Genomic DNA, 26,312 nt, shown 5'->3' with positions numbered 1-26,312 from the left:
TGCTCTTATCACCTGCCAAGCACTGTGCTGGGCACTCCACATGTGTCATCTCATTTAGTCCTCAGAACAAGCCCATGAGAGACACTCCTGCTGCCCTCATTTTACAGATGAAGAAAGCAAGGTTCAGAGAGCTTAAGTAACTTGCCTAAGGTCAACAGCTTGCAAGTGGCAGAGTTGGGACATGAACTCAGATCTGTTGAACTCCAAAGCCTAAGCCCATTGCTCCTGAGTTTTGCCCATCAGCCCCCACCCCTCCCCCACCCCTTAACACCCCACTTGCTCCTTGGCTCCTCTGTAAACCCACCTCATCATTCTAGAACAGAGCAAGTCCCACCCGCTTGCTGTGGAGCCTTGAGCAAGTTGCCCTCCTCACCTTTGGCCTCAGTTTCCTCTTCTGTAACTGAGAAGTAGGACCTGATTTCTCAGGCCCCGTCCTTCAGGGGACCTTTCCTGGACCACACCACTCCCCGGGGACCTCCCCCTGATCTAGGATTCAGTTGGAGCTACCACGGTTTACCTGTCTTTCAAGGCTCACGTCTTTCAGGAAGGCCCCCTAGCTCGTTGAAGACAGAAGCCCCTACCTTTTTCCCCACATTGTCACAGCACCTTGAACCCAGCACCCAGCACTCAGCACCCAAGCTGGCAGCGCGACTGCTGTCTGTGGGACAGCATTTACGGGAGTGCCTGTGTTATTCTCTCTCCCCAGGTCCTCAGGGGTCAGAAGGCAAAGCCAGTGGAGCTCCCCGGCGCAGGAGCACAGACTGAGTGCCCTTGGGAGGGTCCCAAATGGCCGTGAGTTTCCAGAGGTCATCTTTGAGGTGGACAATGCTAGGTTTAAACGCAGGCCTTCCTTATATGCTGTGCATCCCTGGGTAAGGCCCAGAACCCTTCTGGGCCTCCGGTTCCTCTTCTGTAAACTGTGGAATTTGCAGGGTTATCATGAGGACTAAGTGAGAGAACTCATGAAAAATATCCTGCACATAGCAGGTGCCCAATAAACGCTCAGTGCCCCAGTTACCTACCCACCCTGAGTGAGCAGGGCCCAGATCTAGCCATACCTTGGGGTAGAGCACAGGATAGAATCGATCCACATTCACATCTTCACACACCAGCTGCAGGAGGAAATAAGGGAGGGCCTGAGGGTGGGGCCAGGAGGAGGACCAGGGCCCTGGGCCTCCCTGGCCAAGGTCTGGGGAGGACAGCGGCAGAAAGGAGAGGGAACAGCCAAGGCTGTTTGGGGTGCAGAGAACTGGGGTCCCTTATATCTAAAGAGTTCCAAAAGCATAGAGGCAGGGGACAGGAGCCCAGAGCACGTGGCAGCATGTGGACATCACGGGAACAGGCGAGAGGCCAGCCCTTGGAGACGGGGCTGCAGCGCCAGGGCTAGGATCTGGAGCTAAGATGAGGGCTCACTCAGGCAAAGCTGCAGCCCAGCTGTGAGCCCGCCTGGGGTGCCCAAAGAGGGCTCAGCATGAAGGAGCAGAGGTCTCACCTTTGCCATCTGGACCACGTTGGGGAACTCGGTGAGGCAGGAGATGGGGATGACATCATGGTATGTCCGACACTTGGTCCTGGGAGGAGAAAGCCCACAGTGAGGGACTACGCAGTGGGAAAGGGAGATGGGAGCCCCTCCACACAAAGTAAGACCAGGGTGGGCAGACCCCAGGGAGGACCAGAGGTGATGATGGGGGCCCAGCCTGGCTTGGGCACTAACTTGCTGTGCAACCTCAGGCAAATCCCTGCCCCTCTCTGGGCCTTGATTGGAAGAGTGGGTAAAATGGGATGGGCTCTCAGATTATAAGATCTCAGCCCTCGCTGCTGTCGCAGGATCCCCTCGCCCTGTCTTCACCTGAGCAGCAGCCGCAGGTGCTCCTGGTCCCCGATGACATCATACTTGAGTGAGAAGACAAGGTGGCCCAGGGCAGCGTCCAGTGAGTAGTAATTGAAATGCTCCTGTGGGGGAGGTGGGGGCCAGGGAGGGGGAGCGGCTGAGCCTGGGGCTTGCGGAAACCAGACCAGAAAGCCACCTCAGGCCCAGATGGGGGTCCTTCACCAACAGCAGGTGTCACGGCTAATAGCAGACTCTGCCTCAGAGAGCTGCATTCAAATCCCAGCTCTGCCACTTGCCAGCTGGGCAGCCTGAGAAGGTCACCTCCCTCTCTGTGCCTCAGTTTCCAAGTCTATGAAGTGGGAGTGAGGCCAATGACCCTGTGGGATGGTGGCGGGCACTAAAGAGATAAGGTGCCTGGCATAGAGTGGGTGTTCAGTGGATGTTTGCAGTAACCTTGGCTTTCTGGGTCCTCATCAATGTCAAGACCACAGCTGTACCTGCATACCTTTCTCCCAGACCCTGCCCTTCACAGGGCTGGGCATACAGGAGGTCCTTGATAAAAATATGCCGACTGACTGCTCAGCCTTGACTCTGTGGCCCCTGGAGCCAAGGACCGTGAGAAACAGGAAGTGAAACATCTCATGAACACACTGGGCGGCTCACCAGGCTGGTTCCCACCCTCCTGCCTCACCTGGAGAAGCCGCAGGGTTAGGAAGAAACATCCCAGAGGGCACAAGGGGTAGCTGTGGCAGAAGTGGGACCCCAGAGAGGAGCCCAGGGCTGGCAGCTCCAGGTGTCCAGGGCCAGGAGTGCAGAGGGATCACGCCCCAGCCAGCCCTGGGCTCCCACTGCCAGCCCCGGCCCTGAGAGTAGGGCTGGCTCGCCAGCCACACCCACCCCAGGAGTCATCCTGGAAGTAAGTCCTGTTTAAACATGAACGCCTGTGCTCAGAGGGCGGGGGCGAGAGAGGCGGGGGCCAAGGCATGTGCCCCACAAATCTGAAGCTCAGGGGCAGTCTGAGTGGACATGGGGCAGGGTCCCCCTCAGCCTCGCCTGGTCACAGAGTGATGGAAACCCCCAAATGTTTGGCACCATCCGCAGAGCGGGAGTGGCAGGCACTCGGCAAGGAGGGCTACACCGAATTCCCTGGGGTGGGGAGTTCCCCGAACCCCCCTGCTCAAGCCCAGAGGAGCTAGAGCAGAGGGCTCAGGGTCCCGGGGAGTCACTGCCCAAGTCGCCCCGATCTCCTGCCTCTGCCAGGACAGGGCCCAGTGATTCCCCAGTCATCGCACCTGGAGTCAGGAAAGGGCCCTGCCTCTCTGCACTGCTAACCTGACCCCAGTCACCATGCCTCTCCGACCCCTGACCCCTACCTCTGCAAATCCTTCTGTGCTGGAGGCACCACCTCCATTCTGTCACTTGTCACTCCTCCAACAAACTTTTCTGCCAACTATGTGCTAGACCCACACGGTTCCCCAGACCCCACCACCTGCCGGACCTGGCTGAGGGTCTCTGGATGGTGGGGGCCTAGGTCTCTCTCCACCCAAAGGGCTCAGCCCGGGGGGGCGGATCCCATGCCCTGTTCTGGGTTTGTCCCCAGGCAATGGCTCCTGAACCCAGGCCTGCTGGATTAGTCGAAGTCACAATGGGTTCCACCCCTTGTACCCCACCTTAGCACAATATCCCCCAGGGTCAGGCCAATGCCCCGTGCCCAGACTGAGGTCACGCAGCTCCCCAACCCCCCAAGGAGTCACCCCCTCTTCCCAGCACACACACGGCTAGGAGCATGACCCTCCCATGCGGCCTGTTTTTTTTTTAATATATTTGACACATAACATTGTGTAAATTTACGCGATGTTTACTTTGACACATTTATATATTGTAATCTGACTGCTGTTGTAGCGATATTTATCCCATTACATAATTACAGTACAACATTATTGTTTATTCCCATACTGTGTCTTAATGGAAGGTCAGCCAGAGCTGCTAGGTCCAATTTCTAGTTCAGTGATTGTGTGACCTTGACCAAGTCACTTCACCTCTCTGAGCCTCAGTTTCCTCTTCTGTAAAAACAGGACAATCCTGATGTCACAGAGCACTAATGAAGATGCAGTAATAACAGGACAATCCTGATGTCACAGAGCACTAATGAAGATGCAGTAATAACAGCTTACAGGTACTGGGAGCGTACTGTGTGCCAGGCACCGTTCTCAATGCTTCACATGCGCTTTCATTATCTCCATTTTTACATATGAGGAAACAGACTCAGGAAGATTAAATAACTCGCCCAAGGTCACACATCAATAAATGGAGGCGCCAACATGCGCACCCAGGCCACCAGGCTCCAGAGCCCACGCTATACTCCGCCACCTCGGAGTAAACTGACTCAGAGACAGTACCTGGCACGGAACCGGACACATCCAAGGTCCCAGCAGGTGACCTCCCCCACCAGCTCCCACAGCCTCGCCCAGTAACTCTTGCCTGGAACACCCCTGGGTGACACTCTGAAAGTTGTTACTGGGAAGGGGCCCTGCCCTGGGGCTGGTGGTGAGGCAGGGACTGCATCCATCCAGGTCAAGCCACGACATTCCTGTGTCTTCCTATCCCCCACCTCCAGCTGCCCGAGGGCAGGGCTTGGGTCTGTTTTGTTTGCTGCTGTATACCTGGTGCCTAGACCACGGCCAGGCACACAGCTGGGGCTCATTATTTGCTGACCCTGACTGAGAGCTTACTTTGCACCAGATGCCATTCTAAACATCCTACAAGCATTGAAGCCTCACAGCAACCGCATGAGGTGGGTATCATCACCATCTGCTTTTACAGATGAAGAAACTGAGGCACAGAGAGAGTAAGGGACTTGCCCGATGCCCCACGTAGTAGGGGGCAGAGCCAGGATTCAAACCATGGTAGAGTCTCTGCTGGTAACCACTATGCCATAACACTGCCTTCTGCAATAAATGTTTGTTGAATAAATAAGTGAATCCATCATGTACACTCCCTGAGACTCAGGGCTCTGGGACTGTCACCCAGACCCAGCCCAAGGGTGCTGCTTCCTCCCAGGCCTGGCCTCCCCCAGGGCTAACTGTGACCCACTCCCTCCCCAGCCCAGCTGCTCAACACCAGTAGACACCCCACCTTGCCGAGAAAGTGCTTCCGGTAGATGCGGGCTGTGGGGTTGCACTCGAGCTTCACCTTGGCCGTGGGTGACTGCAGCGGCTCTGTCTCCGGGATGCTGGTGAGTTCGTGGTTGGTGCCTTCAATCCAGTAGCCCCCGAACTGGGGCAGCAGGATGAGGGGGAATGGCCCTTCTCGCCCCAGGACCTGAAGGGGGACTCAGCTGAGAGCCACCCACACTGCACCCAACCAGGGGCCCAGGACACACCCCAACTCAGACCTGGGGCCACTTCTGCCATGGCTAAGGGGAATCCAGGGAAATCCCAGAGCCTATGTGGGTCTCAGGTTCGCATCCACCCCGTCCTGGGGACTTGCTCCAGCCCTTTCCCTCCCACTGCAGGCCCAGACCCGGACCACGTGGAGCCCCAAGTCCCATTCTCAAAGAATGAGGGGTGGGGACAGGTAGAGCTGGGAGCATGACCTTGGCTCAGAGGCCTACGGGTTCAAATGGGCTCTGAAGTCTTGGGCCTGTAAACTGAGTCCCCCACCCACATACAGCAAGGCCTGTGGTCAGGCTCCTGACAGGGAGGAGGACCTGGCGTCCAGAGCCCCTGCCTGAGTGCCTTCCAGGCTTGGGGTGGGGACTGGCTCAGGGCAGTCCAGCCGGTTACCTCGTGGACGCTCGGGTAGGGAATGTAGTCCTCCTCCGTCTGCAAAACACAAGCAGGGCCGAGGCCCCACTGGGCTGGGGGCTGCACACTGTGCTTCCAGCCTCCCCAGAAGGAGGCTCAGCTGCCCACCCAGGCTGGAGTGTAGACAGGCCCTGCCCTCATCTGCCCATAGCACAGGGGGCAGGGCTTGCTTTGAAAGGGTGACCCCAGGAGGCAGGGGTGGAGGCAGGCTAGCGCAGTGTGTTGGCAGCCATTTCTGGGTCTCCTCGTGCCCGGGGAAAAGGAGGATCACGGCCTCCCCAGAAGAAATCTCTGGACCTCAGTGCATGAGAACGGCCTGAAGGGCTCATTAAACACAGCCAGCTGTTGCCCCACCGCCCCCACCCCCCGCAGAGTTTCTGATGTGTGGGTCTGGGTGGGGCCCAAGAAGTGACATTCTAACAAGCTCCCAGGTGACGCCACACCACTAGTCTGAGGACCCCACTTTGAGAAGCCCTGCCCCGGACAAAGCATCAGGCTTATGCCTATGAACCGTCCTTTAACCCGAAGCCCTAGTCCCACTCCCCCAGGTCCAGTCCGGGTCTTTTTGGATTCTTGGGGTCCCAAATCACCAACCCGAGAACTATACGCCCATCTGAAGGAGCTAGCAGCTCCCACCCCAAGAAAATCCTGAGTGTAAACAAGAGCCCCCTCGCCTCTCCTCCAGCCCCCAGCCTCCTGTCAGTCTCCTCATGGCAGGTCGGGGGCAACCAGGCCACCCCTCACTTCCCCCTCCCCTCAGCAGTCCCAGGCAGAAGCTGCAGGGAGCAGGAGAACAGAAGCCACCTGGGCCCCGGGTTTGAGTCTTCCTGCTACTGCTGATCATCACTGGCTTGCGGACATTTCCCAGTAGGCTGTCTTGTGAGGATTGGGCTTCGCCTTTGGGAAGGGGGAGCCTGGAGGGGCAGGGTGAGTTTGCAGTGGTGTAGGTGGGGTGAGGAGGGGCGGGAACGAAGGCCCCAGGCTGAGGGCAAAGTAGGGCTCCCCAGCTCTCAGAACTCCTGGGGCCAGGGCTGGGTCCACCCTGCTCACCCCCTCAGCTGGCCCCTGGCCACAACAGGACCAACTCTCCTGTGCTGGCTGCTTGGAGGGGCAGCTGTGGGAGCCCTTCCTAGGCCCCACCCCCACCCAGGGAGGGAGCCTGCCTCCCCTTCCCCATCCCCCTCCAGGTCTGCTCTCGGGAAGCAGACAGCTCAGGCAGACAGCCCACAGAGGGTGGGGTGGGCCGTGGTTCAGACCTACTTTGAGGGGTGGTGGGAAGGCGCATCGCTGTTCATCCATCCTGCTTCCCTGCAAAGAGAAGGTGACACAGCCGTCACCCCCCCATATCACAGCCCTCCCATGCCCGCTGCCAGTGCTGCCCCCCACCGCAGGCTCGCGCCCCTTCCTGTGCAGGAGGGGAAAATCCGGCTGATGTGGGGGTGCCCCGAGGGCAGGGTGTTGGCCGGCTTGCCTACTCAGGCCTCTGCAGGGCCGGCTAGGGGGGTACCCTGGGCTGAGGGAGGCCGTTAGTGGCAGGGCGGGGCTGGGGGTTCGGTGCGGGAATGCCTGCTGCCAGGAGTGGGGGCAGGGGTGGTGTGCACGGCGTGTGTGTGTGTGTGTGTGTGTGTGTGTGTGTGTGTGCGAGTGTGGGGAGGGAGGCTATTGCATCTACACAGATCTGTGTTGTTGAGAGAGAGGGAGAGGGAGAGAGGGGGAGAGAGAGAGGGGGAAAGAGAAAGAGAAGGAGGGGGAGAGGTGGAGACGGACTAAGAGAGGCAGAGAAACAGGAAGGGGCAGGAGAGAGGGTCTGGAGAGAGAGCTGACATCAGGGAAAGCTCCAGAGGTTTGTTCAAGTCACTCCACCCCCCTGCCCACCTCCCAACACACACCCATGCCAAAAGCAGACAGGGGTCTGGAAGACCAGGGCTGGGGGCTGGAGGGTGGGCGGGGGCAGGCAGGGGCAGGGGCTGCACTCCAGGCCGCCTGGCTCGATAACACGCCCCCCTACCTGCAGCACAGCCTCTGGTTGCCCTGTGCCCTGGCATCTGTCCCTCTTCCCATCCTCCATGGGGGTCCTGCAGAGCCTGTGGGGCCTCTTGGGGGCTGGGGGACGGTGTGTGCATGAGGGGGTGGACCGAGGAACTGACCCCAGCCCTGCTGAGGAACTACACAGGGATGGGAGCTGGGGAGATGCAAGTGGGGCCTGGGCCTTGGGTCAGACAGGGAGTCGGATGCTCTCAGTCCCCATCCTCTACTCTGAGCCCCAGACAGAGGGCTCTGGACAATGCACCACCACCATCTCCTCCCAGCACCGTCTGCCGAGGGCTCTGGGCCCATCCTCAGAGAGGTGTAGAGCTGGAGATACAGCAAGGGCCCCAGCCCCCTCTGTGGCTCCCATAGCAAAGACCCCCACCCCCAGCACAGCCACCTCCATGGCTCCCCGGAATGGGCTACAGAGCCAACCTCACCTGCATCTTTTCAATCATCTCAAACAGATCTGTGTTCTGCAAGAGAGATAGGGAAGAGCAGGTCAGTCCTTGAGGTGGCCCAGCTGACCCTGCTAAGCCCTTGAGGAGTCTCCACCAACCCCAGCCCTCTCGGTCCCTCCAACTCTGACCAACCACCGTGGACCTGTCGGAGGAGCAAGAGGGGGTGGAGGAGGCATTGCAGGAGGGGCTCCGTGCAGCTGACCACAGAGTTTGACCAACTACCAAGTGAAGTCAGCCAGAGCCCAGAGCCCTCCCCAGGCAGCCCACCCTACTCAGTCCCCTTCCCTGAGGGAGGAAGCTGCTGCCTCACACAGAGAGGGATGGGACCCTTGGGAAGAGACACATCTCCCCCATGCCACTGCAAGGTTGGCAATGCCAGGAGTGGCCCACGCGCCCATCAGAAGAGCCCAGCTGGGGTCCTCAGGAGGGTCTGTGGTTCCATCCTCCTCTCCTGGAAGACGGCCCCACTCTCCCCCCAAGCAGTATGGGCTGGGGGGCTGTGGGGGATGGAATGCTGGGATGTCCCAATGGTCCAACCCTTGTGTGTGAATCCACATGTACCCACTCACACTCCAGCCAGCCTCTCCCAGGGCTAGCCGGGGAGCACACAGGGTTAATCCGGGCATCTGCCAGCTGCTTGGCAGCTTCGGCCTCTCCAGCGCCAACTCCCTCCGAGCCTTCCTGGAAGGCGGCATCCTTGCCGGCTGGTGGGGCTGGGGGCTGGGCCTGGGAAGCCCCCAGAGTCTCTACGATGGTGCCCCTCCCCCAGCACCTCCAAGGCCTCAACTCAGCCAGCTCCTGCTGCACGGTGGGGGCACCGGCTGAGCTCACACATATGTGCTGCGGGGTTGTGCACCAGCAAACACATACTCTTTCTCTCTTGCTCGAACACACACAGGCCTGCACACTAATATTTAAACACAATCTCGCTGTCCCAAAGACAGCAAACACACACAAACCCACGGGGTCTGTACACATCAATTCTTAGACTCAGAGTTAACACACATATACACGTTGGTGTCCTAAGTTACACAACAGCACATCCACTCACACACACGCACAGGACCATGCACTGTAAGAGCCCCACACACAAATGCAAACCCACCTCTGTGCAGGTCTGCACACTAGTATTTGCAGACAAAGCTACACAAAACCACTCTCACATCTGCGTGCTGAGAGACACAATAACGTGCACTCGTAGACACAGGCAGGTATGTTCACGGAAACTCAGCCACAGAGCCCCACTCTCACGTACGAGCTCACCCTCCCCCATCAGAGTCACACGCCCTGTGTAACAGACATGACAGACCTGATCCCATGACATTAAATGAGTTTTGAGAAAAAGAAAAAGCACGCAGCAACGGCGGGAGTATTTAGTCACCAAGGATGAGGGGCACCGTCTGAGCCTCACACTGCCCCTCATACCCACGTGAGTTCACACTCTCCATCACTCACACACACACACGGAGCTCTGTTACAGATGATGAGACACAAACACCCCCCGTGCACGCTCTGAGGCCTGCTCGCAGAGGCGAAACCCACACTGTGAAATGCACCACAGGAGCCCACGGGAGACGCTGACCCACGGTCACCTATGGCCACACCCAACACTGTGAGCTTGGAAGAGAATTCCACAGGCAGTTACAGAAGAAACCACAGACACACACCTGTAGTCCAGGTAGACAAACACGCCTGTCAACCCGACACCCTGTTTAACAGCAACATCGGCGGCCACACAGCCTCAGCCCGGCACAGTCCCAGCACGACAGCGACGGGAGCACAGGAACATCCCGCAGAGCACCCCACTCAGGGTGACCTGACGTGGCCAGGAGCAACGCACTGGAAGTCAGAGCCACATAAACAGTGACACATGGTACTGTCACCCAGAGCGCACACACAGCAACAAGTGACACCCCCAATTACAGCCTCACGGACGCAGCAGACAGCCCCGCACAAGGAAGGATGTGAGCGAAGTGGCCCAGAGCATCACACAAAAGTACACCATGCCATTCAGACCTCTCCTAAAGGGGGCAGGGGACTGGGGAAGTGGTCCTGAGGCTAGTACACACACACACACACACACACACACGCACACACACACGCAGTGCCACTGTAGCCACAGCCACAGAGCCACCAAAAGCACTCTGTTCCGTGGGTAGCTGCAGAAAGAGCCCAAGGCCCGGGACCCCAGGACAGGGGTGTGTCCTGCGGCCAAGGTGGCCCGGTGTCAGCCCAGAAGTAACACGCCCTCCATGACGGAGCCTCGCACACCCGCCCTGGCTGGGGCAGAGCCGGCCGGGTTCCGAGGAAGTCGGGCTGCCCCGGCCCCCACGGCGCCTCTCGCCAGGCCGCCCTCGCCCTGGTCCTCACCTGCCAGCCGGCCCCAGCGGGCAGCGAGCCCCTCCGCGGACGGCCGGGGGGCGCCAGGGGCCGCGGCTGCGCCATCCCGCGCCCGGCCCGGCCCCGGTCCCCGCCCGGGCGGCGCTTCAGCTGGCCCGGCCGGCTCCGGCCCGCGCGCCCCGGCCCGGGCCCCGCAGCGCGAGCTCCGCGCTCCCGGCTCCGGCGGCGGCTCCCGGCGGCGCGCTGCCTGCGCTCGGCTCGCCGGCCGCCGGGCCCACAGGGGGCGGGGCGCCAGGTACCGGCGGCGCGGGGCCGGGGCGGGGCTTCGGGGCTCCGGGGCGGGGACAACGGAGGCCCCGCCCCCTGCTGCCCCCGGACTCTGCGCCTGCGTGCTCTCGCCGAGTGCTGGCAGCTCTCCGCGTGCGGGGGCCTCCCCTGGCGCCCCCAGGCTCTCCGCGGCGCACCCCACCCCGGCTTCTCTATCTTCCCAGACTCTGGGTACCCCGCCTCAGGGCCTCAAGACGGGGTTCTTGGGCCGGGCTGTGAAGCCAGGCAGGAAAAGGAGGGGGTCCCCTTGAAGACAGGGCTTTTCTGGAGCACCTACTAAATGTTGGGCCCTTCACGAGTCTCATCCTCTTCCCACACCCCGGAGGTGCGAATGTCATCCCCATTGTACAGAATAGAAAACTGATTCCAAGAGGTGGAATATGCTCACGACCACACAGCCAGGAAGCCGGGGAAAGGCCTGGAGCTGCTCTCCCCTCCCTCCTCCTAACTCCCCTCCCTGCTAACGCCTGGCAGGCCCCATGCCCATACCCCTGAAGGGGCCTCATCTGCCCCTGAACCTGGGGGAGGCGACCACAATGCCTGGGCAGGGGCAGCCAAGGCCCCACGGTATGGAGTGGACTTCAGGACATGTGGGTTCTAGCTCCAGCCTTGCTACAACTTACTGAGTAGACTTGAGTGAGTCCCTGCCACATCTGTAGGCCTCAGTTTCCCCATCTATAAAATGTAAGTGCTCTGCAGGCCCTTCCAGCTGACTCTGCACTGTGTCTGCCGCTGTACAGTGGGGGCAGGGCCGGGGCCTCAGTGCCCCCTCCCCAGACGGATGCTGGGAAAGTGGCAATTGCTTTCTGAGCTGTAGCCAAGTCAACACCAGCTGCTTTGGACCCTGCAGGGGCAGGGCTGCCCACCAGCTCAGTGCCCAGCCTCTCTTCAGCTTCCTGAAGGAGGTGCTGGCCGCTGCCCACCACCCTCCCTCTCCAGGGCCAAGGGTTCCTGGAAGGAAGGCACTGCGCCTTCCTTTCCCCCAGACCTGGCCCTGGGTCAGGCTGGAGCCCACGGAGCCGGCGGGAACTCCGGAGATGTGTGTTCCAGACATGGTGTAGCTTTGTTTTTAATAATTAACAGCAGCAAATATTGATTTACTCAGGCACTTCCAGGCCTGAGCGCTTCCGGGCACCCATCGAAATGCAGCCAGAGAAACATCCATTCCCACACTGCCCCGGGGGGAGGCAAGATCTACTCACATCTCCAGAGACGTCTGTGTGCCAGCGGAGTGGAGGGTGTGCACACGTGTGCATGCAGCTCTGTGTGTGTGTGTGTGTGAGTGACTCTGAGACCAGATGTGGCTGTGTATGCACAGATGGGGATGTATATTTGTATGTTTCTACATGTGTATCTGTATATACATGCATGTGTACACGTGCAGGTCTCAGAATACATCTGCAGACGTGAATGCATCTGTTTTGTGTCTGTCTGACTATATCCGTAGGTGTGAGTAGGCTGTGTACGTATGTGTGTGCAGATTTCCGACCCCACAGGAGAGAAACTCTTGCACAGGGGCAGGGTGGGTCGGTAGCTCAGTGTCTGTACAAATGTGGCTTCCCACCGAGAGGGGGATGTCCTTCTGGGTGTTCTGTCCTGCCCTGGGAATGTAATTGTAATGATAATGATAATAGTTCAGTTTCCTGATTTCTACTTTCCAAAGTTACTTTCATGATCTAAACATGATGTTTATATAATGTTATAAGCCAATGTTACCTCAATGAAAAAAAAATGACAATTTAGACCAAGTTACTCTCATAGTCATCACCCCATTGCAAACTGACAAGACGTCTGGAGAAGGAACTGTCACCTCTCTTTCACAGCTGCCCAGAGAAGGACAAGGATTTGCCCATTGGCCAGGGAGGTCCCTTGCCCCTCAGAGCAGCTCCATCAACATTATAAATGTGTGCAGAGTTGGGGTGCTGGGGGAAGGGGATGGAGAATGTGTCACGGGCCTCGGTTCCCTCAGCACCACCACTGGTTGCTGGGGATCCAGACAGATCGCTCAGTCTCTCCGGGCCCTGGTTTCCTCCCCTGTCAAAGGAGGACGATCCACAGACTGTGTCTTGATTCTGGGGTGGGGCGGGGGTGGGCAGTCGGGACCGGGCGGTTTGGAGCCCGCTGTCTGGACTATGTTGGCATGAACGGAGGCTTCTAGCCAGACAGGGCGGAGGCCAGGAAGCCTGAGGGGCGGCGGCTTGGAGCTAATCTGAGAAGGCCAGCCCCAGGCTCTCTGAGCAGGCAGAACTCAGGGCAATGGGCTGTTCCAACCCTCACTGTCCTGATGGGAAGACTGAGGCCCAGGGAGGGGAAGCTAGGGTCCCAGGGCACATGGCCCTTGGTGAGAACCCAGGCCTCCTCCCAGGTACTTAGCAGGGGACTGGGAGCCTCACTCGTGAACCCAGCTGCCATGGAGTCGCTTCGTTCCTGCCAAGCACCAGGATGCACATGGCCCAGTCTTGGGCTGTTGCTCAGGCACAGCGAGCAGGACAGGGTGTCAGAAACCCCCTGATGCTGTCCCTACGACCTCCACTTGGGACCCCCTTGGAGGTGGTGGTCCCCCACAAGGACACCATTCCTTGGCCACCTGCCCTCTGGCCTGGGAGAAGTACATGGCCCTTGTTCCAGGCCAGAGCGCTGGGAGAGCAGCTTGGCAGATCCTGCCTCTGTGACCTTGGGAAAACCACTTCACCTCTCTGAGCATTTAGATCCTCATCTGGAGAATGCCTACCACCCAAGGTTTGATGAAAGGACCAAGGGGCATGATGTCTGTGGACGTGCTTTAGAAACTGTAAAGTGTGCTGCAAAAGTGAGGGCTTATTACTCTCTGCATTAGGCCACAAGACCAGGCACTCTGATCAGACAGCCTGAGTTCCAGTCCTAGTCCCGTGGCATCCTACCTGTGTGTCTTTGAGCAAGTAACTTAACCTCTCTGAGCCTCGATTTTCTCATCTGCAAAATGGGACTAAAAGTAGCAGCTATCACATAGTACTTATAGTTTAAGGATGAAATGTGATACTGCGTGTAAAGCAGTAAGTACCTACCTGGCACATAGTAAATCTCAATAAATACCAGCCGTTATTATTGGTATTTGACACTCTGTGTAAATTGTTTAGCTATGTATCTTTTGACTGGACTATGGCTCCTTAAGGGTAGGGTCTGTGTCAGATTGATTTCTGGTCCTATCGGCGCCCAGCACGAAGTCTGACACAAATCAGATGCTGGGCAAACATTCGATTTTGATGATAACCACAATAATGGCCTCATTTATCGGGCTCTTACTCTGTGCCAGATATTGTGCATGGAATGCTTCATGGGCACTTTTTAATTTAATCCACACAATGGCCCTGTGAAGTGGGTTATACCCGATTTACAGAGGAGGAAACTGACGGTGCTGTGGATCATGAAGATAATGAAGAAGAGCTGGTTGGCATGTTTATTCCCAGCTGCTTTGCCCCAGCCCCCAAAAGTGCTGCAGACCCTGGTTCCACCTCTGAGACTGGGCCAGGCCCACCCAGGGGTGAGGAGTGGGATCCCCTCGGGGGGTCTAAACCACAAGCAGCATCTCCCTGAACAATTGACCTCTGCCCGGTAGTCATTCTTAGGTATCCCTCAGCCCCAGGGGGTCCAGACCAGAGGCAGTGGGGGAGGGACACTTACCTTAGGGCGGCGTGAAGCAGTGTGGGAGGGATCTAAGTCCACTCGTGTTAGGTCTAGTGCCTGAGGGAAGCGCTGGTTCTGCCCATCACTCCTCCTGGAAGAGAAAAAGAGTCTGAGGTCAGAGAGAGACCCAAGCTGGGAGATTGGCGAACTTTGGGAGGAAGAGTCACCCTGAGAGTTGGGGGACTTGAGGAGGGGTAGATTTCATGGGAGGAGGGCGTTCTGGGTTCCCCAGGAGAAGGGAGAGGAGGGGCTTCCTGAGCAGCACTGCCAAACAGGCCCTCCCTCCCCAGAGATCAGAGATGTGGACAGGGTCTCTCCCCAAGCTCTCCATTAGGGCTCCCTAACACATGCTCCAGCCACGAGGTATCCACAGCCTAGTCTGAAATTCTGAAGGTGGGTAGACTGAGGCAGGGGGCAGTGAGGGTCATTGTAAAGGGCTGAGCCCTCACCTCTGGACTAAGCAGGGAGCCCCAGCCTGTCTGGACCCCTCCCTGAGCCTTCAGGGAGGCAGCAGCCTTAGGGCTGAGAGGCCACAGAGCTCCTGCTATTATTAATAACAATAACAATAACCGACAGTCACTGGGCCCACTAGGCTCCAGGACAGTTACTGGGCCCAATAGGCTCCAGGCCCCACGCCGAGCCCCTCTTTCCAGGCCTGAGGGCACAGGCTTCTCAGCATGCTGCATCCCTCTTTACAGGTGAGGACCCAGGGCGTGCAGAGGTCACACAGCCCGTCAGCAGCAGAGGCAGCACCTGCCTGACTGACTCTGAGCCCAGACTCTGCCCACACCATGCCCCTCCCTGGGGAAAGGAAGCAGGTCTGGTGAGGGTGAAGTCAGCTCCTCACCCCAGAAAGCCTGCCGAGGAGGCCACCTCTGGGATCAGGGAGAGGAAGTGCCCAGTGGTTCCTGGGACCCAGGGAGCCCAGGGCCGGGTGAGCAGACCTGCCTTCTGCCTGCCTCCTAGGGCCGCCCTGTCATGGCTGCACACGCACCCCGGTCCCATCGACCCAGGCTGGTCCTGAGAGGGTGAGTCATTCAGGCCACCAGATGATCCTCAGCGGCCCTGGGAGGGCCTGACTCAGGCAGACCTGGGACTGCCACACCCCAACAGGGGAAGGGCCTGCGGGAGCCTGGCCCAGGAAGGAGACCCTGCGGAAGCTCTGAGCCTCCTGCCGACTCCCCTCGGCCCAGGAATGCCTGCGGCCCTGCTGCAGGCACCAGGCGCCCCTCCACCTCCCAGGGGTGCCGGCGTCTTACAAGGGGGCCCTGCTCTGGGCAGTGCTTGACCCAGAAGAAAGATATGGTGGCAGTGGCATTGCAAGCCCATGACATCAGTGTCAGGGACATATTCCCAGGCACTGACGTGCTGTGTGACCTTGAGTCAGTGACACACCCCTCTCAGCCTGTTTCCAAAAAACTTCATCACAAAGCCTCGGCAGCTAGCAGGTGTTCCCTCCATGAATTCTTTGGCATTCCTTCACTCATGGTAAACTCTGGCTCCCTAGGTTAGAAGTCTCATTAAGTATTGGTTGAATGGATGAACAGTTGAATGAATGAAGGAAGGTTAGCAGTAGGGAGGCACCGAAGGTTTGTGAGCAAGGGAATGGCCTAAACCCGGGTTCCTGTAGACAGCAAGGTGCAATGACGGGGGGGGAGAGACTGGAGACGAGCGAATAGCGAGAGGCCCATAGAAATGGTCCAGGCGAATTCCACTGAGGCTGCCATGGGGGCTCTGTGTTGAGACCTACTATGTGCCCAGAACTATGTCAAACATATCACACCCTCACTACAGTGCTGGGAGGTTGGCATTATGTATCCCCATTTTTACAGATGGAGAAACTGAAGCTCAGAGAGGTGAAGCCGCTTACTCTAGCAAGTGGGTGACAGAGCCAGGATTTACAGGCCATGCCCTTGACCGAGGAGGGCCAGTGCCAGTGGGATGGAGAGCGGAGGCTTCCCAAGGGCCAGGGAGTCCTGGGGTTGAAGCCCAGATGTGGCTGGGTCCCCCTGAGGGGAGGGACCACTGTCTGGGTGCGGCCCTGGTGGCCGAGTGGAGGTGGTTGCCCATGATCAAGCTATTTGTGTGGTGTCCTTCTGTCTGTCTCCTCACACTCCCCCAGGCTCAGACAGCAGCTGCTGCAGGTCAGCCTGGCAGCAGCTCTCTAATGCACTCCCTTTCTAGAACCCTCTCAGCCTCAGTTTCCCCATGTCCAAGTACTCATCTCACTTAGGACAGCTCATGTTGGTGCAGGACTAGGGAGGTCTCTCCAGATAAGGGGGCTCTGATTCCATCCAGGACCCTGCCTTGAGGCCCTCAGCTCTCCAGCTCCTGGCTGGCCAGAGTCCGCCCTTTCCGGCAATGTCCAGCCCCCCCAACTCCCCAGGCGACTCCTCCACCAAAGGTCATTGCTGAGGCTAAAGGGGGGGGGAAGTTGCTCCAGGAAGAGGACAGAGCAGGAAATCAGAAGCTCTGGGGCCTGTCTGGCCCCATCCATCCCAGGCCTGAAGGGACAGAAGGACAGAAGGACCTGTGCTTTGCCCGGTTTTACTTAATCCTCACAGCTCCCCAGTGAGACAGGTGCTCAAAAACTGCCACTTTCCACATGAAGAAACAGAGGCTCAGAAAGGTACATTAACTTGCCCAAGGTCACACAGCTAATGAGGCAGAGCCAGCATGTGAACCCAGGTTTGTCACTCCAGAGCCCAAGATGTGAACTTCACAGTATGGACAGCCAGCCCTGTGGACCCAGCAAGTCATGATGGAGAGGTCGTAATAATAATAGTAACAACAGCGTCGGCGGCCAATGCCGATACAGGACGTACCGCAGGCAGGCTCTGCTCTAACTGCGTTATCTGTATTAACTCGTTTAACCCTCATCTTTCAGAGGAGGAAACAAAGACACAGAGAGGTTAAGCAACATGTCCAAGGTCACGCTGATAGTAAGTGAAATACAGGGGACCTGAACCCCCAACCATCCGGGTCTGGATGCTGGGCCCTAATGCTACAGTATACCGCCTCTTACTAAGTAGCAGTTGCTCAATGCTTTCGAAGAAATCCATAAATTCAGCCTCTCTTCCCTCACCATCTCTTGCCCCCTTTCTAGCCCTCCGCTCCCCTCCCCTTCTGCCTCTGCAGACCTCCCTCCCCTCTTCGGTCATTTTCCTCCCGCACTTGAACCTCTCTGCCCCTCTCCTCTCTCTCCTATCCCACCTTGCCTCTCCTGGCCTCCACCATTCTATTCACATGGGGTCCCCGAAGTCTCTGCCCCCTCCCCACTTCTCTGGAAACCTTCCTGACCCTATGGCCTGGCTCAGCTTAAAATGCTTTGCAATCTTCCCGCACACACAGCAGCCGGGACGTGCCTGGAGCATGCCGGGACATGGGGAACTCTCCCCTCTTTTCCCTTCCTCCTGCCATGACCGTAGTCATATCTGCACAGCACTCAACAGTTTACACAGACCTTGTCTCATTCGATCACCCAGCAGCTTTGTGAGGCTGGACTATTACCAACCTTTTTTCCAGATAAGAAAACTGAGGTCCAGAGAGATTAAGTGACAAGCCCAAGATCACACGAGGGAAAGGGCAGTGCCAGGTTTAACCCCAGCCCAGGGTTCTTCTATTACACACATCACAGCAGCTCTCAACCCAGGCCCTCAGTCCTGTCACCTAGCCATGGCCCACAGTGACCTCCCCATCGCAGCCCCTGGCTCCTGCAGCCACCACCAAGCATCTTCCCTAGGTCCGGCTCCTACCCTGCCCTGTCTGCCTGGACACCAGCCTACAGGTACAGGACACCTGGACACAGGAAAAGGCGGCAGCCAGAGAGGAGGTAACTTGCCCAAGGTCACACAGAAAGCAGCAGCCAGCCTTGAGTCTGGGCCAAGTACACTCCAGGGTCACCTTCAGGCCCTGTGGGTGCATGGCCACCAGCCAGCTGGCCCCAGCTTCCCCCCGCTCTTGGAGCACCCATCTCTTCCAGGGAAAGGGCGCGGCAGGGGTGTGGGGGTAGGGCCCGGCAGCCCAGCTCCTGAGTGGGCGGGGCCAGGCGGAAGCTGCCGGCACCCAGGTTTCTTGGCAACCGTCTCTGTACCTCCTCCCCTTCCCCTTATCTCCACATCAGGTAACAATAATAATCACACTGTCGTGAGTGCAGCTCTTTGTACTTTTCAAAAGCCCTCTTTCTCTGCTCCCTCCTGGGAGTCTCACTGGAACTGGAGAGGGAGATAAGGCAGTTGCTAGGATCCCCAATTCCCAGAAGGGTAAACTGAGGCTTGGAGAAGTTAAACCACCACCTTGATCCCACCCAGCCTGGTGGGAGAAGACCAGGAACTAGAACCCAGGACTTCCACCAGTCCAGGGCTCCAGATGCTGCACGGGGTGGGGGCATCTCGGCGGGGCCCTGCACTCTGCAAAACACGTCAGACCCCGGCATGGTGGGAGGATGGGGAAGACCGAGGACAGGGCACCAGAGGCCTCCCTGCATTGCTCCCACCTGTTAACCAGCTGGAGTGTTGGTGGGAGGGTCCTGTGTTTATGTCTCTTCTGCAAAATGAGAGGGAAGGTACCCACCTCATAAGGCTGCTGTGAGCCAGGGAGCAGAGGAAGCTGGGGAATACAAGTGTTTGCTGTTATTATTATTATTAATTATTAGCCACTCTCCTGGGGAATCCCACCCTTTCAGGACACCAGAGGAGCGGCTGGGCTGTCCTGTGAGGAGGACTTGGCCCTTTGACCATCCAGAGATAGCTGCCCTGGATGGAGGTCCCAGGTGGGTCTGGCCCCCGTTCACCCCCAGCCTCGCCTCCACACACGCCCCCTTCCTGTCCTGCCCCAGCCTCCCTGTCCTAGCCTGGCGGGGCTGCAGGCAGTTTTCCAACAAGCCACGCTGTTTCATGCCGCTGAGCCTCTGCACAGGCTGTTCCCTCCACCCAGGGCTTCCCTTTCCTTCCTTTCTGCCTGGTGAACTATTCGTGCTTTAAAATTCAATTTAAACAGGTGAAACTCAGGTGGCCAGAGCAGGGGACATGTGACCCCCAAGGCAGGAAGGCTGTGATGGGGATCAGGAGAGCTGGACAGGGGCCGGACAGCACACACACAAGTTGGGAAACAAGACTTGGTGGTGGGGAGGCAGAGGAGAGGCTCAGGGAGCCAGGGAGCACAGGGCCACAAAGGATTTGGGGGGGCTAGCCCAGGGCAGGGGCCTGAGGGGTCCAGGCCAGCCCAGCGTGGGTCACCAGGGGTCAGGGTCCCTTGAGTCTCCTGGTCTCCATGAGACCGACTGGTTGTCCCAACCCGGTGATGCATGTGGGAGGAGGGGACCCAGACCTCCAAGGGAGAAGGGGTGCGGAGGGCCCCTCTGGATGGGGCTTGGGGGCTGTCTGTGTCTCGCAGCCATGACATTAGTCTGAGGGGACTCTAATCACCTGAAACCAGAGGCTGGAGGTGGCCCTGGAACTGCCCCCTCCCCCAGGGGCCACAGAGGCCCATTGTCTCGGAGCTCAACCAGCCGGCAGCCCCCCCTCCTGCCCGTTTGCCCCTGGCCCTGCCAAGGTGCCAGGGAAGGTGGCCAGGGGCGGCCCGGTGAGCGAGTTCCTGAAACTAGATGCAGAGAGACCGGCCCCCTCCTCCTGAGGCCCCCAGGGAGGGACAAGGTAGTAGGGGGTCAGGTATGGTGGCTCCTGGCTCTGCTTTCCCCGGGCACCTTTGAGCTCCGCCAGGACTCAAGAGGGGGCGTGAGGGCAGGGAGCCCAGGGCTGCGACGTCCTGTAATCCTTAGAACAACAACCCCGATGGAGAGCTGCTCTTATCTGCACCCCACTTCCGAATACGGAAGCTGAGGCTCAGCGAGGTTGCAAGCCGGGCCAGGGCTCTCACAGCCAACGGGAGGCAGAGACGGCGGGTCCCCTGGGGTGGGAGGAGAGGCCTCGGGCTCCAGGCTGGGCAGAGTGGGTGAGCAGGAAGGTAGCACACAGGGCCCCCAGCCTCACCCTGTGCTGGCCGAGCGCCGAGACACCCGGATCCCGGAGCTGGGCCAGGCGGTGGCCTCCTGAGCAAACAGCAGGCTAGCAGCCCAGAAAGGAGGTCATGGGACCGGCTCCCCCCCGGGGCACAGCACCTGGGGACCAGGCCTCCCGTCCACCTGCTGCCTGCCAGCCAGCGCCTCCCCTGCCCAGGTGCCCAGCCCTGCTGTGGCCGAAGCCTGACCCTGCCCGGCTCCCTGGGGAATGACTCCTCCCTGCGCCCAGGGCAGGGGGAGGAGTGACACTGAGATGACCTAGCCATGGGGCCTCTTCCTGCCCGGGTAATAACAACATCTGCTTACCCCAGCTGGCACCTTACAGTTTACACACTGCCTTCGCTTGAGACCTTGTTGAGAGCAGCCTCGCAAGGAACCTACAGCAGGGAATGTGGTCTCCACTCTACACAGAAGACAACTGAATGCAGCCGGACAGAGGTGGCGGCCTACCCAAATGCCACACCTGAAGCTTGAACTCCGCTGTTCCATTCCTTGTCCCCATCAGCACAGAACAACTCCCACTGCTGGGCCTGGCACCCAATGGCCACCTGGGGAAAGGGTGGGCCAGCACCCACGATCAAAGACCTTCCAGGCACCTCAAAGCCCACACGTGGTCTTACAGCCCAGCCTCGCTCATTAAGCTCACTGTCCTTCCCGCCTCTGCCCGGGGGTGGGGGGGTGTCCTCTCCCTTCTCTGAACCCCATGTGCTCCCCCGCCCACTCCCCCCCTCACTCACCCACTCCTCCACCTGCCCGCATGCCTGTGCTCACTCCCTCAATCTGGACGCACATCCTGACACCTGCTCTGGGCCAGACAATGTGCTGAGTGTTGGCATCAGAGCGGGGTGAGCCAGGCCTCCCCCACCTCAAAGCAAAGCCCCAGTGCCACCCGCCTGGACTGTCCCCTAGCTGTTCCCGGCACTCCCTGGGCCTCACTGCCCAGACACTGAACCCTCCAGTGCTGAGGCCTTGTTTAGTCCATCCCTCTCCCTCCCTGTGGGTGGGTTGGCTGCCTTATGGCCCCAGGCCAGGCTGGGAGCAGAAGTCCCTGCTGGGCCAAGGTAAAACCCCCTTGGAGAGGGACAAGGTCACCGTCTCTTAACCAAAGGTGACAAGGAGAGGCCCTGGCTCTGCCTCTAAATCGCTGTGTGCACAGGATTAGTCACCATAACCTAAGCAGTGTCCACTGAACACTGGGGCTCAGATTAGACGACGCTGAGGTCCGGCTCTGACATTCCCCAGGAGCATGAATCGGGGAGCAAGACCCGGGAGCTGCGTTCACCAAAAACTGGCTGAGACCAGAATCCTGGAGGGCTTCCTCTGCGCCGCAGGGGCTGTGGAGGGGACCTGAGACTCCTCCAAGTTGCTTCTCTTCTCTGAGCCTGTTTCCTCATCTGCAGAATGGGATAGTAACACCACTTTGCAGAACTGTTGTGTAGAACAAATTAGATATTATATGTACAATCTGACTAGCCTAGAGGTGAGTATACAGTAGGTGTTCAATAAATTACAGGCTCCTTCCTGGAGAAGCAGTGTAACATCAGAGGTGTGGGCTCTGAAGCCAGACTGCCTGAGTTTGTATCCTAGCTCTGCCTCTTAACAGCTGTGTGACCTTGGGTAAGTTACTTAACCTCTTTGAGCCTCCATTTCCTCATCTCTAAAATGAGGACAACAGTGCCTGCCTCCAAAGGCTGTCATGAGGATTCAATGAGCTCATACATTGTAGGTAAACATGAACCCTGAGCATTGCCTGGCCTAAGCTTCTCTCTTCCTTTCTTCCTTCTTTCCTTCCTCTGTAGGCTCCTGAGGACTGAGGCAGGACTCCAAGGTGAAAGTCACGAGAAGCGAGACTAAAGTACAATATAAACGGTGTGAGAAGCAGAGCCGGCAGAGAGTAAAACCGTCAGCCGTGCGAGGTAGTGAGCTCCCTGTCAGGCAAGGGCAGGCAGAGCCTCTCAGGGAAGGAGATTTGAAGGTGCGGGGACAAGAGGAGTAAGGGAGCACAGGGCTTGATTAGACGACCCCCCAGGCGCCTCCCATGTTTGGAATCTTTGCCTCTTGATGACTCTGGGGTCCCCGTGGCCAAGGGCAGAGGCAGCGGATAAATTCCACTGATTCAGAGGAAATGGATTTGCTGGGTCTGCTGTGGACACACAGAGGGCTACGGCTTCTCCACAGGTGGTGGCCCCTCCTATTGAAGATGAAAACGTGCAGACTCCTTGCCCAGCAACTCCATTTCTAGGCATTTATTCTCCAGAAATACTTACACAAATGAACAAAGGCCATTCGTGGCAGGAGGGTTTGTGACAGACACAACCTGGAAGCCATCCCAACATTCACCCCAGGAAGCTCATTATGCCCATCAAGGCTCACACGGATGCGGAACATGCGGCAGCGACAAGGAGGTCTCTGGTCCTGACGGAAAAGGGGTTTGAGGCCTACTGTTAAGTGAAAAAATCAAACTGCACAGGAAAAATCTCACTTGTAAAAATAAAAAATTACGTGGCAAAGTTCACACGGGTTACCTCTGGGAAGACGGACCGCTCGGAACTTCTGCCTGTGACAGGAGGCATTTTTCTGTATTGTCTGGATTTTTATGATGACCACTTATTATTTTTGTAATGAGAAAAAAATGAAAGATTTTTCAAAACGGAGCACTTGCTATGAGACAGCTCTCGGGGGACCCGACTCCTTGACCTTTCCCAGTCATCTCGAGAAGGAGATATTCACCACTCCTTAGTCCAAGAAGGAGAAGCTGACACCAAGGGAGGTGAGACACCATGGCCGAAGTCCGCCGGCCAGGAGTGACAGAGCTGGGCTGTCCCCCTAGTCCTGGCTGGCTCTGAGGCCCATACTCTTTCCTCTACATTAGGCATTAGGAAACCTGCTCTGGGGTCACGGAGAGAAGAGGCCCAAGCAGCTGGGCACAGTGCTGTGCCCTGGGACCTCAGCTGTCACATCCTGGGAGCCAGGCCAGCAGGGGTTAGCCTGTGCGGGACAGGGCTGTCCACCTCATTGGCAGAGGCAAACGCAGGCTCTGCTCCCAGCTTCAGCTCCGTGCCCTGAGCTGCTCCGGGCTGGCAGGCTGGCAGGTCCCCAGCCCCACCACTGCTACTACCCCCGCAAGGCTGCAGGATCACGAGGCAGGTGGGCACACAGTGGGGCCCTAACTTTCCCTGTTGATCAACCTGTTTCTGGAAGACCGGTGCTGAGGGTCACTGGCCACCTTCTTGGTGAGAGCCAGGAAAGGCGGTGAGCATAGCTGCGTGTGCCTGAGTCTGGGGGGCCAGTGAACAGACCTAGAAGTCAGAGAGGCCTGAGTTCAAATCCCAGCTATGTCGCGCTCTAGCTGTGTGGCCTGGGGCAGGACACTTCACCTCTCTGAGCCTCAGTGTCCTCAGCTGTAAAATGGCGACGGTAACTCTTCCCTGCAGGGTGGCTGTGTGAATTCAATGAGATAGGGCAGGTGAAAGCTCGCTAAGCTAGAAGCCGCCTTCCGCGATCCTGCACGTGTGTGCACGGGGCATGTGCGCAAAATCAGCAGGCAGGCGGGACAGGTGCCTGATGCTTCTGCTGGCCGCCACACCGGCGCTTCTGCAGCTCTGCCTGGTGGGGCGTGTGACTGGGGGTGAGGGTGTGCATGGGAGGCCCGGCAGCAACGTGAAATGTGGGTGGGAGAGAAGGCGCTCGTGTCTGGGGCATGCGTGGGTTTGTATGCGAGAGTGTTTGTGTCTGTCACGTCATCCGCCTGCCTAAAAGCCCGCATGGCTTCCCACGGCACGCAGGATCGAGCCTCCACTGCCTCACGCGGCCCAGAGGCCCTGTGTGTCTGCCCCACCTCTGGGCCTTTGCACACACTGGCTGCTCTACCCGTTACACTCTCCCTGCCGTCCATCAGCCCACCTCACGGGCTGCCCTCTACAGCCTCGCTGAAGCCCCCTCGCCAGGCTGCCCCCACCCTGTCCGGCCTTCCCTGAAGCCTGTCCTGGGCCATCACGGACTTCTTGGTTTGGTTTACATGCGTCCTGGTGTGACTGTTAGGTCACTATCGGCTTCCCTCTTTCTAGCCTCCTCAGGAGGGGACTGGATCTGTTGGGGGGCCTGGCACACGGTCGACACCCAATTACGATCTGTGCATGAGTGAGTGTGTGTATTTAACTCTATGTTCATGACAAGGCCGTCTGCTGTGAGTAGGGAAACTGTGCGAGTGTGTGCGTGCGCACATGCACACATTGAGGGTCATCTCAAAGAACCCCGGGCCCCGTGGGCCGGCCAGATCTGGGGACAGCCGAGGCAATCTGTGGCTGGTGCCCAGGCCCAGGCTGGCTGGGGTGAGAGAGAAACAGGCGCAAGTTCCCCTGCCCACCCCGCTCCCCTCACAAACCCCCCCTGAAATAGTCAGGCCCAGGGTCCCTGTGCCAGACCCCACAACACCTCTGGGCAGAGGGGCCGGCCAGGTGGGTGCCAGGCTGACCACCTGCCTGTACCCTGCAGTGAGCTCCACCCCGGCTGGCCAGAGGCCCAGCCTCCTGCCTGCACCTCCCATCTCACCCGAGGTGCAACACAGCCTGGCCTCACGTGCCTGCACCCCACCCCGGGGGCCCGCCTCGTGAGCAGCAGTTCTGATCTGAGAGAAGGTGGGCCCCCAACCCCCTGCCTGCTCAGCCACCTTCCCCCTGCTGCCAGGAGATGATCCGGAATGTTCCAGGTTTGGGGTGGGGGAAGGACCTTGTTCTCGCCTCAAGGCCTTTACACCTTCTCTGCCCTCTGCCTGGACTACCTTTCCCACAGCCGGCTCCTTCCCACTCAGGCCGCAGGGCCCTCCCTGGTGCCCCTAGCAAAGTCAGCCCCTGTCCTCACTACCCGTTACCCACCGGAAGTTATTTTGTCCAGTAGCTCATTTTGCATCTGTCTCCCACGCTGGAAGGTAACCTGCATGAGGCCAGACACCATGTCCGTCAGATTTGCTGCTGTATCCCCAATTCTTAGACACCACCTGGCACATGGTAGGGAGTCAAATATTTGTTGAGTAAACAAATGGCCAACAGAAGCCTTGAATGGATCCTGTGAGGTGAATATTGTCCCTGTTTACAGGTGTGGAATCTGAGGTTCAGAGAGGTTAAGTCTCTAGCCCAAGGTCACATAGCAAACAGACCAGGTCAGAATTAGGGACTATCTGACTCCGCTGGAACCCCAGCACATCAGAGTGTCTCATAGCCGATCTTCTCATTTTATAGGTAGGAAAACGAGCTTCAGAGAGCAAGAGCAATGTTTCTCCAGCTCCCCTGGGCTCAGAATGTTTCTTCTCTTCTGCAATACATGGCCTGGAAGGGCTGGGCCAGCCCTTTAAAGGCTCCTCCTCAGCCCTCTCGCTCACCCTGAGTGGGGACTGCTGACACCCCCACGGCACAAGGAAGAAACCGCGGCGCCGCAAGGGGAGGCACTGCCCAAGGCCGCCCAGCCAGGACTCCGTGCAGCCTGGCTCGCTGCAAAGCCAGTGTTCTCAGGCCCAGTGTCAAGGTCAGTGCCTGTGGCCGGGGAGCACGCTCACGGGTAGGCCAGTGTCCCTTCCCGGCAGGCGGTGAGATTCCAGAGGGCAGAGTCCACACACTGAGCAATCCTGCCCCCTCTACAGGCCCCGCACAGAAGGACAGCACGGCAATGACCGTGGTCGCTGGCATTGCCCCATGCCAGGCCCTGCTTGTCGGCCTTGGCACACATTCTCTCATTTAAACCCCACAACAACCTTCAAGGTAGGCACTTTTATTTTCTCCATGTCACAGGCAAGGAAATGGAGACCCAGAGAAGTTAATCCACACCGCACACAGCCCTGGGCC

General features: G+C 58.4%; 1 protein-coding gene across 30 annotated transcripts in view; it reads right to left on the bottom strand.

Annotated features, from left to right (window-relative positions):
• Positions 1-26,312, bottom strand: part of RAP1GAP (RAP1 GTPase activating protein) — a 65,617-nt gene that overhangs the window by 14,750 nt on the left and 24,555 nt on the right. For 27 of the 30 annotated variants that reach the window (XR_006527608.2, XR_006527606.2, XR_011503584.1 and 24 more), the window contains 8 exons: positions 14,454-14,547; positions 8,106-8,141; positions 6,898-6,945; positions 5,617-5,655; positions 4,967-5,152; positions 1,850-1,953; positions 1,493-1,571; positions 1,059-1,112 (listed from right to left, as the gene is read on the bottom strand). Coding sequence is in view for 16 of the 30 variants with exons in the window: in XM_070510751.1 (XP_070366852.1) it covers positions 1,059-1,112; positions 1,493-1,571; positions 1,850-1,953; positions 4,967-5,152; positions 5,617-5,655; positions 6,898-6,945; positions 8,106-8,141; positions 14,454-14,547 (640 nt within the window). In the remaining 14 variants the exon portion in view is untranslated. Of the gene's footprint in view, positions 1-1,058; positions 1,113-1,492; positions 1,572-1,849; positions 1,954-4,966; positions 5,153-5,616; positions 5,656-6,897; positions 6,946-8,105; positions 8,142-9,793; positions 9,818-10,496; positions 10,700-14,453; positions 14,548-26,312 lie in introns of those variants that run through there. The other 3 variants (XR_006527602.2, XR_011503583.1, XM_070510754.1) reach the window with 3 other exon arrangements.

This window comes from Equus asinus, chromosome 5 (genome assembly GCF_041296235.1).
Source record: "Equus asinus isolate D_3611 breed Donkey chromosome 5, EquAss-T2T_v2, whole genome shotgun sequence".
In the NCBI taxonomy this organism is placed as follows: domain Eukaryota; kingdom Metazoa; phylum Chordata; class Mammalia; order Perissodactyla; family Equidae; genus Equus; species Equus asinus.
The sequence above is the reverse complement of the archived record's forward strand: the minus strand, read 5'-3'. Positions and strand labels throughout refer to the sequence as shown.